We start from the raw sequence: 10,710 nt of genomic DNA, 5'->3' as shown, positions 1-10,710 counted from the left end.
CTGCTGTTATGATGAACTGCCTTGTTATTAAATAAGTGAAGAGTATCTACAATTATTAACATACATTTGGATGAATAGAATTGCCTTACTACTGTATGTTGATCCGTTCCCATAAGGTGTATGCAAAATGATAATAGCTTTGTACAATATTTATATACCTTCTGTAGGTTGGTCCACAGGTCATTTTGGTCAGCACTTCTATATTGCAGATCTTTAAGATATTCCTAAAAAAGGGGGAAATATCTTATATTATTGCCTTTTACTGCAGGTACAAAGTATGAACACAAAACATGTGTAGTAGTTATGACTGTAATTGTCTGTAACCAAAAGCACAACACAGCCATGCTATTGCTTACTCGTGTGCCATGCTTAACCCTATTCCTTGTTTAATGCCATGCCTGCTCGTGTGCCTTGTTTAATGCCATGCCTACCCGTATGCCTTGTTTAATGCCATGCCTACCGGTATGCCATGCTTACCTGTATGCTTTGTTTAATGCCATGCTTACCCGTATGCCTTGTTTAAATTCACTCTGACCCATATAGTGTGACAGCATTCTGAACACGGCAGCTCCCTAGATAATGTACACAGAAAATTAAATAACTTACAGTACACTAGACAAACCATATGTTCTAACTATTTTCAGCAAAATAACACAATAACTTACGAGCCGTGTTTTCTTTTCAGTTCAGAAATTATACATATTTCAAACACACATTTTGATATAGCGCACAAGAATGCAGGGGAATGACGACTTGAACTTGGTTCTTGGTTAAAGGCCTGGTGCTTGCTGCCTCATCAGATCCACACCTTGCTGTAAGTGATGGTGGCAAAGAGGCTGCTGATCTCTCCGGGTGTCTGAGTCTCCTCCTCAGTGGGGCGGAGAGGGTGAGCAGCGGCCAGAGCGTCCACTTGGAAGCACCTAATCCACCACAAACAGGGCTTCCTACAGGGAACCACAGGGGCGAAAACAGGAACTGCTCTGCAGGCACTTAACATGCAAAGCCATGACTTCACTTTCTCAGATGTGCTCTGACCCCTTTAGAGAGCACATACAGTAGAGGCTTAATTACAGGACAGATTTGTACTGACGAGATAGAGGCTTAGAGGAACACGCCACCCAAAATCAGTAGTAATATATATTACTATATATAATATGCTATGCTAGCGGGCTCTTCCGTAGCCGTAGAGGGAGTAAGATGGCATTAATCAAACACATCCACGTTTTCCCTACTTAAATACAGTTGCACAAGTAGTTGATTAAAAATGTTAGGTCACACAACATGAAACGTGACAATTTTCCAAGCGAATAAACAGGAGAACTACAATGTCTGGCGCAATAGCACTTGGGAGTACTTCGACCTAGGTAGTAATATTAGGCTACGTTTATACGGTGACGATGAAAAAAGAAGACGCAGAAGTGGCGTCTCGTCTTCATTTTTTTATTCGCGTTTAGACGAGCATTCTCAGGGGGAAATCTTTGTTTATATGAAGACGCAAGAGTATGTGATATTCGATTGGATATGCATTCCAGACCGCTGGGTGGTGGTGTGATAGAACCCCGGTACGTCAAGGATCTTTGGTTTAGCCGTTTAGAGGGAGACGCAACCCGGGTCGTCTTCAAAACGCTACACTCTGGAAGAAGTCTTCAGATTTGTGCGTCTTCAAGCCCCGATGGCGGGGTCGCCGTGTAAACGAAAGGCTCTTATGATAAAATATTTTGTCGTCTTCCTTCGCAATCGTTCTCCTATAAACGGCCCCTTAATTAACACCTAATTGTAGATCCTATCCACCACAGAGTTTAGAATCCATGCTTGATCGAGCATGGATTCTCTGAGCGAGAGAGGCACACACACTAGAGATGCGCTGATGGGCTATTATTTCAACAACCATAACTGCATAGCAAAACTTATCATCCATCAGCAAAATGTTTTGACCAATTTTCAAAACCGCACCCGCCCGCCATCTGCTGTGTTTTAATGTATATGGGTGATGCGGCGCTGCTGACGTGAGCCTAGAAATCCCTTGCCTGTTCTTTCTAGAAAGACTGATCCAATGCAGCAAATATATTAAAAGGCTAAAGTCTTACATTGGCTATGTTGTAGTCTATCCCCAGAATATCAGCAGCAAACTCAGTCTCTGTCTCGCAAAAAAGTCTCCAAATAAAACGGCCCGTTGCCTAGCCTATTCTGTGTGCCAATATAGCCTATCCAAAATGCTTGATTGCATTGCATTCTCCACATTTTTAGCTAAATTATAATGTACCACATCAGCATTTTTGTTCCGTGAATCTTTTGTAAATTGCTTTACAATAGCGTCGGGCCCTTGTCAGCAGCCTTCGGCTTGCTTCTTGCCACTATTCACTCCTTCTTCTTCCGATGTAATTTCTGAGTCATCTACAAGATGTTTACACACACACACACACATTCACCTCAGTAAATAGAACCAACTTGACGTTGACTTCAACCTGTGCTATATCCTAGATGAGACTGCCTGGGTTATTTTGTTTCGATATCAAACACATAGTAATTGTAGCCTTCAGGTAATAGGCATTTAAAAGAGAGGCAGAGAGTGATATTGAGCTTGTAGAAGTCCTACGAGTCATAACATCCACAGCGGAAAAAAGAAGGTAAGAAAAAAGTCGGAAAACTTAGAAGGCAAGCAAGCAAGTTTGGCGGTTGTTGCTAAAAATGTGAACATGCACATTGCACTGTTGTGCGGTGGACTTTCGGAATGAATGGAGTCTTCTTGAATATCGAGGCGCTAGTTTGTCCGATCATCATCAATTGCGCTGTCTGTCTGAAAAAGACGCGCTCTCTTCCCATGCAGTCAAAATGAATGGGAGTCTTCAGAACAGGCTTGTCATAGTGTCACCCTGACATGCCAGTGCGTAAAGTAATGTGAATGACTTGTTATTTTATCAAGGATTTCTTTCTTTTTGCAAAAAATAAAGTACAATAGGCATTAATTAGTAGGCCAGCAGCATGTTGAATTGATTGATTATGTGCCAAATTGCGTTTTTTATTACAATGATAAAATTGTAAAAGGACGTGACCGAAGCTGAGGCAAGCCTGGCAATAGGCCTATAGGCCCGACGGTAATTGTAAAGCAATTTACAAAAGATTCACTGAACAAAAATGCTGATGTGGTACATGAAAATTTAGCTAAAAATGTGGAGAATGCAATGCAATCAAGCATTTTGGACGCTAGGCTATATTGGCACACAGAATAGGCTAGGCAACAGGCCGATGTGCGTTTTATTTGGAGACTGTTTTGCGAGACAGAGACTGAGTTTGCTGCTGATATTCTGGGGATAGGCTACAACATAGCCAATGTAGGACTTTAGCCTTTTAAAATATTTGCTGCATTGGATCAGTATTTCTAGAAAGAACAGGCAAGAGCTTTCTAGCCTCATCAGCAGCTCCACATCCCATATACATTAAAACACAGTGGATGGCGGGCGGGTGCGGTTTTGAAAATTGGTCAAAAAACTTTGCTGATGGATGATAAGTTTTGCTATGCAGTTATGGTTGAAATAATAGCCCATCAGCGCATCTCTAGTGTGTGTGCCTCTCTCTCGCTCAGAGGGGAGGGGGAGGCTGAGGGGTCGATCAAGCATGGATTCTAAACTCTGTGGTGGATAGGATCTACAATTAGGTGTTAATTACAGTGCATGAAAATGCACTGTACTGTTATTCCAAGGCTTTTTCTTATTCTTCTTCTAACGCAGTTAATGCAGCTTAAACCGTTTAACGTAGAAACTTCATTCAAACTATGTTGCGTAGGTCTTACTTAGGACATGTGGGCTTTGTATTTTTCATCTTTGTAACTTTTATACTTTTTAAACTATTAATTAAAAACTAGTCAAAATTTCCCCATAGACTTAACATGGGCTGATGACATCACAATAGAGCCAAGTAAGCAATTAGAATCCTATGGCAGGTGTTCGGGCCACCTGGATCAACTGCCAGTCTCAGGCTTTAAGCATACAAACTGGCCCTATTAAGACTACACATCCTGTTCAACTGCTTCCTCTGCCAAAAACTGTTTCAAAATAAAAGTCCTCACTACAATATTTCACTGTTAAACAATTTAACCCTTTAAACTACTGAACTTTTTAACTGTTCAGCCATTGTAACTGTTACTTGTCATCAACTATGACTCCTACCCACTGTAGCTAGTTAGCATGGTTAGCATTGTTAGCATGTTAGCATGCTAGTTAGCATTTTTAGCAAAACTGCTTAAAATGATTAGCTACGTTAGCTAAGTCACATGGTTAGCATGTTAGCATTCTAGTTAGCATTTTTAGTAAAACTGCTAAAAATGATTAGCTAAGTTAGCTAAGTAACGGGTTAACATAGTTAAGATGCTTAGCTGTGTTAACATCTTTTTAAGATTTTTAGAAAACTGCTAAAAATGATTAGCTAAGTTAGCTAAGTAACGGAGGTTAGATAGTTAGCGTGCTAACACGCTAGTTAAAGAATTTAGCAAAACTACTAAAAGGATTAGCTAAGTTCGCTAAGTAACGTGGTTAGCATAGTTAGCATGCTAACATGTTAGCATGCTAGTTAGAATAGTTAGCATGACTACTAAAAATGATTAGCTAAGTCACATGGTTAGCATAGTTAGCATGTTAGCATTAGCATTTTAAGCAAAACTGCTTAAAATGATTAGCTAAGTTAGCTAAGTCACATGGTTAGCATGTTAGTTAGCATTTTTAGCAAAACTGCTTAAAATGATTAGCTAAGTTAAGAAAAGTCACATGGTTATTATAGTTAAGATAGTTAAGATAACTGCTAAAAATGATTAGCTAAGTTAGCTAAGTAACATGTTTTTTTACCATGTATACCATGTATTTTACTCTGCCAAAAACTGTTTCAAAATAAAAGTCCTCACTACAATATTTCACTGTTAAACAATTTAACCCTTTAAACTACTGAACTTTGCAACTGTTCAGCCATTGTAACTGTTTGTCTGCTTGTCATCAACTATGACTCCTACCCACTGTAGCTAGTTAGCTAAGTTAGCTAAGTAACATGGTTTACATAGTTAGCATGCTAGCATGTTAGCATAGTTAGCATAACTATTAAAAATGATTAGCTAAGTTAGCTAAGTAACATGGTTAAGATAGTTAAGATGCTAACATGTTAGTTAAGATTTTTAAGAAAACTGCTAAAAATGATTAGCTAAGTTAGCTAAGTCACATGGTTAAGATAGTTAGCATGCTAAAGACGTTAAGATCTTTAGTTAGCATTTTTAGCAAAACTGCTAAAAACTATTAGCTATGTTAGCTAAGTAATGTGGTTAGCATAGTTAGCATGTTAACATGTTAGCATGCTAGTTAGCATAGTTAACAAAACTGTTAAAAATGATTGCTAACCATGTTACTTAGCTATAGTTAGCATGTTAGCATGCTAGTTAGCATAACTAATTAGCTCAAATAATTAGCTAAGTTAGCTAAGTCCCATGGTTAGCATACTTAGCATTTTAACATTGTTAGCATGCTAGTTAGCATAGTAACTTGGTTAACATTATTATCTTTGTTAACATAGTTAGCATAACTACTAGCAAACATTAGCCATTCCAAGTGTCAGTTATCGTCAACTATCTACCTAAATAATTTAAGCATTTAAACTATCCACTTATTTAACCGTTCAATCATTCCAACTATATTAAACCTTATCTACCAAGTAAATCATTTACCTATATAAACTATCCACCTATTTAACTGTTCAGTCATGCCAACTATATTAAACCTCATCTACCTAGCAACCAATATAGTTTGTTTTTACTCTGTATGATATTTGACATCATATTTTTTGCATTTTCATGCACTGTATTTCCTTCAGGAAATGCTTTTCTAGTTAATATTACTACCTAGGTCGAAGTACTCCCAAGTGCTATTGCGCCAGACATTGTAGTTCTCCTGTTTATTCACTTGGAAAATCGTCACTTTTCATGTTGTGTGACCTAACATTTTTAATCAACTACTTGTGCAACTGTATTTAAGTAGGGAAAACGTGGATGTGTTTGATTAATGCCATCTTACTCCCTCTACGGCTACGGCAGAGCCCGCTAGCATAGCAACATGCTAACACATCCGCGCCGCGCGCCAGAGCGTTTGAGTTCACATACCGACGCGGGAGAGGTATGACTCAACTCGTGAAAGTTAAGGTAAGAACATATATTACTACTCATTTTGGGTGGCGTGTTCCTTTAATTATAGCACATGGCACTTTTTGAGCAATGTTGCTGGGCAGTCACATGACCCAGTGCTCTTACTTGATGGTCATGAAAAGCTGGCCACTGATGATGAAATCTTTCACCATATCCCACCCAGCAAGTGCCCAAATAACGTCACTAAGCAACATTGTCCATCAAGTGGCCAAATAACATCACTAAGCAACATTGTCCATCAAGTGCCCAAATAATGTCACTAAGCAACACAAAAGTGGACTAATCAGTCATGTATCGGACCCTGCACACCGTGCATCAATCAATTTCACTTTCAAGTGTTTCAGTTCAGGGCGATTTTTTTAAAAGTAGATCCTCAGATGTAAAATTGTTGCAAACTACAGATGACATTTGCCCAGCTGGTTGTGCACGCCCTCTCAACGTAACATCTGGAATAAACAATTCTACGTACATGTACATTGTTTTTATCAAAATGTATCAGACTATTTGGTTGCAGTAACACATTGTGTGTAAATGAGAAAGCATAAGCTTACTGCATTCCAGGTAGGCTCTAAATGGTTCAGTCCTTGATAAGACATGAATGTGGCAAACCCTTCACTCAGCCACAGATCCTTCCACCATTCCATAGTTACCAGGTTCCCAAACCACTGGTAAGACAACACAAAATATTGAACATGTTGAATATGCAAAAGTTGAGTATATAATAGTATATAATTGTATATAAAACATGAGATGGCATACAAGGCTTTTATAGTTAAACCATTCTATTCTTTCTCAAAACATGAACATGCTTTGATATGTCATACCTGGTGAGCAAGCTCATGAGTGATCAACGTAGCGATATATTCCTTATCAAATGTGGAGGAGACTCCTTCTACAAAAAGCAAAGCTGACTCATGGTAGGTTATCAGCCCCCAGTTTTCCATCCCAGCCAGTACAAGATCAGGTAGGGCAATCTGATCTGGAGTCAGAAGAGTGTCATGGAAGAAATACAATAAAATAGAGCACCGAAGTACCGAAGTAATGTAACGTTATGAGTACCAATAATCAGCAATGTAATGTAACGTAACGTTATGAGTACTAATAAGGACTGAAGTAATGTAACGTTATGAGTACCAATAAGTACCGAAGTAATGTAACGTTATGAGTACCAATAATCTGCGATGTAACGTAACGTTATGAGTACCAATAAGTACCAAAGTAATGTAACATTATGAGTAAAAATAAGTACTGAAGTGATGTAACGTTATGAGTACTAATAAGTGGCAAAGTAATGTAACGTTATGAGTACCAATAATCAGCGATGTAATGTAACGTTATGCGTACTAATAAGTACCGAAGTAATGTAACGTTATGAGTACCAATAATCAGTGATGTAATGTAACATTATGAGTACTAGTTAGTATATACTCTAAACCATACACAGTCTACAGAAAATGAGAAGGCTTCATGGATTCTGTCTTACCTAGTTTACTGACAGGATAATTTATCCCAAATTCCATTTCATAGAAATTCAGGATTTTTGGTGTAACTGTCTCAGCATATTTTGCATGACCAGCAGCTATGGCTTCAGGTCTAGCCCACACCTTTATCAACAAAGAAAGAAACAACACATCTCATTTTGCATGACCACCAGATCTATTCAGCTCTAACATGTTGTTTAGTTCACAGCTGTGGTGATGATTCAGTGATGTTGTGCTGAAATAGTCAGCTCTAATATGTTACTTAGTTCACAGAAATCGAATGCACAGATTTCACATGTACTGTAGCAGTCACGCATGATTTACCTTTAAGTCTTTTCCTCCAGTATAGTCAAAATCAAAGACTACAAAAGCCACAAGGTATGTCGACATTTTCCTTGTCGACCTCAACTCAGTAACTGTCCACTTCTCTCCATCGATTTCAATCTCAAAGCCACTAGTACCTGGAGCATCATAAGAATGTATTTGTTGTCAAAAATACACATATAATGCATACACTTATTTTCCATTTTAAACAACCATTAAATACAAACCACTACCTTTATTTTGAAATATCTTTACCTTGTTTAGGCCAGTTGCCCAGTGCAGAAGTGCCTTGTCTGTGGATGAGGGTGAGTCTGAACTCAGCCTTCAAGTTGGGTTCATCAAAACAGGGAAACACTCGTCTGGCTTCGGTGGCTGCCATCTGGGTCGCACCAACATATCTGTGAACACAACACATTCAACAGCTTTTGGTTCATTCAGTAGAAAGCAAAACATTTTAAAAATCACAGTATTCTCCCCCTAACCAAACACACACTCTCTCTCTCTCAGACACACACACACACACATTTAATGTTAACTACATCTTGTGGTCTGAAAGTATTTCCAAGGATTCCCATATTGTACATTCTGGATTGGTTTTTGACAGTGTGCATTTCAAAATATTTCCAAAAATAAAAGAGGAAAATCACTGTTACAAATTTCAGGATTGTGGAAGTATAATCCAAAGAAAGTTTGAATGCATTGAGGTATGATAAATAAATAAACAGTGACGTTTATTTATTTAATTATTAACGATTAAAAACACTTGATAAGTCCTTAAAACCCATTTAGCTCACCTTGTGTCATTGTTCTTTTTCACTTCATATGTACTTGTGTAGAAGCCAGTCAAATCATTGGCCAGCTGTCCTTCAAATTCAGCTATCAGGCTGTAGGACCTATTTGGCTCCAAGACTGCATCATCCTGCAATCTCACCTCTAATACATCGGTCTCACTGACAGTGCTTTGACTGTTGTCCAGACGCCTCAGTTCCAGGTTTCTAACATTCAAGTCCTTGCTGTGTAGGAAGATGCTGCTGGTCTTGTCCAAACACACAAACGTCACAGAGGAGTTCCCCGTAAAAGTAAAGGTTTGATTTGTCTCCGTGGTGACTCTAGGGTAGAAATGAGGCCTCAGGAAGGTTTGATTGGTCTCCTTGGTGACTCTAGGGTAGAAATGATTAGTCTCCTTGGTGACTAGGGTAGAAATGAGGCCTCAGGAAGATGCTGCTGGTCTTGTCCAAACACACAAACGCTACAGGGTTCCCCGAAAAGGAAGGTTTGATTTGTCTCCTTGGTGACTCTAGGGTAGAAATGAGGCCTCAGGAAGATGCTGCTGGTCTTGTCCAAACACACAAACGTCACAGAGGAGTTCCCCGTAAAAGTAAAGGTTTGATTTGTCTCCTTGGTGACTCTAGGGTAGAAATGAGGCCTCAGGAAGATGCTGCTGGTCTTGTCCAAACACACAAACGTCACAGAGGAGTTCCCCGTAAAAGTAAAGGTTTGATTTGTCTCCTTGGTGACTCGAGGGTAGAATGGAAGGTTTGATTTGTCTCTCCTTGGTGACTCTAGGGTAGAAATGATTAGTCTCCTTGGTGACTCTAGGGTAGAAATGAGGCCGATTTGGAGGAAGATGCGGTAGCTCTGCTGAACCGCGTTTCCACGGCGGTCTCAGGTCGGGTGGGGGTCCTGCTGGAATCAGTCTCAGGTCGGGTGGGGGTCCTGCTGGAATCAGTCTCAGGTCGGGTGGGGGTCCTGCTGGAATCAGTGACTCTAGGGTAGAAATGAGGCCTCAGGAAGGTTTGATTGGTCTCCTTGGTGACTCTAGGGTAGAAATGATTAGTCTCCTTGGTGACTAGGGGTAGAAATGAGGCCTCAGGGAAGATGCTGCTGGTCTTGTCCAAACACACAAACGCCACAGAGGAGTTCCCCCCAAAAGTAAAGGTTTGATTTGTCTCCCAGTGACTCTAGGGTAGAAATGAGGCCTCCTCAGGAAGATGCTGCTGGTCTTGTCCAAACACACAAACGTCACAGAGGAGTTCCCCGTAAAAGTAAAGGTTTGATTTGTCTCCTTGGTGACTCTAGGGTAGAAATGAGGCCTCAGGAAGATGCTGCTGGTCTTGTCCAAACACACAAACGTCACAGAGGAGTTCCCCGTAAAAGTAAAGGTTTGATTTGTCTCCTTGGTGACTCTAGGGTAGAATGGAAGGTTTGATTTGTCTCCTTGGTGACTCTAGGGTAGAAATGAGGCCGATTTGTCTCCTTGGTGACTCTAGGGTAGAAATGAGGCCGATTTGGAGGAAGATCCCGGTAGCCTGCTGAACCGCGTTTCCACTTGGCAAATGGGGGTCCTGCTGGAATCAGTCTCAGGTCGGGTGGGGGTCCTGCTGGAATCAGTCTCAGGTCGGGTGGGGGTCCTGCTGGAATCAGCGGTGTCGTTGCAGTTGGAGCTTGCGCTGTGAGTGGACTGTTCCCAACCTGCATATGGAATCTGATGCCCATAGTCATAACCCTAACGACAGGTTATGATCCCCAAGGCCACAGCAAGGCCCATGCGCACAAAAGATCCTTTGGCCATGGCAGACCACAGGCAGAAGCACCGTCCAGACTGACACGACCCGCTATGAAGATGTAACAACACCTTAAATAGACCTTCATTCACCCTGGGGATCAATAAAGTATCTATCTATCTATCTATCTATCTATCTATCATTCCTCTTACTTGACCCTCATAAA

The 10,710-nt window shown here is 40.3% G+C and overlaps 1 protein-coding gene across 1 annotated transcript; it reads right to left on the bottom strand.

Moving 5' to 3' along the window:
• Positions 1 to 891: 891 nt before the first annotated feature.
• Positions 892 to 10,476, bottom strand: LOC125293361 (aminopeptidase N-like). The gene is made up of 8 exons (XM_048241227.1): positions 10,207 to 10,476; positions 8,775 to 9,016; positions 8,236 to 8,378; positions 7,975 to 8,117; positions 7,659 to 7,785; positions 7,000 to 7,154; positions 6,727 to 6,840; positions 892 to 944 (listed from the first exon to the last, which is right to left on the bottom strand). The coding sequence occupies exons 1-8, from the start codon at positions 10,474 to 10,476 to the stop codon at positions 921 to 923; spliced, it is 1,218 nt and encodes a 405-aa protein (XP_048097184.1). The 3' UTR covers positions 892 to 920.
• Positions 10,477 to 10,710: the final 234 nt, after the last annotated feature.

Source organism: Alosa alosa, chromosome 4 (genome assembly GCF_017589495.1).
Source record: "Alosa alosa isolate M-15738 ecotype Scorff River chromosome 4, AALO_Geno_1.1, whole genome shotgun sequence".
In the NCBI taxonomy this organism is placed as follows: Eukaryota; Metazoa; Chordata; class Actinopteri; order Clupeiformes; family Clupeidae; genus Alosa; species Alosa alosa.
The sequence above is the reverse complement of the archived record's forward strand: the minus strand, read 5'-3'. Positions and strand labels throughout refer to the sequence as shown.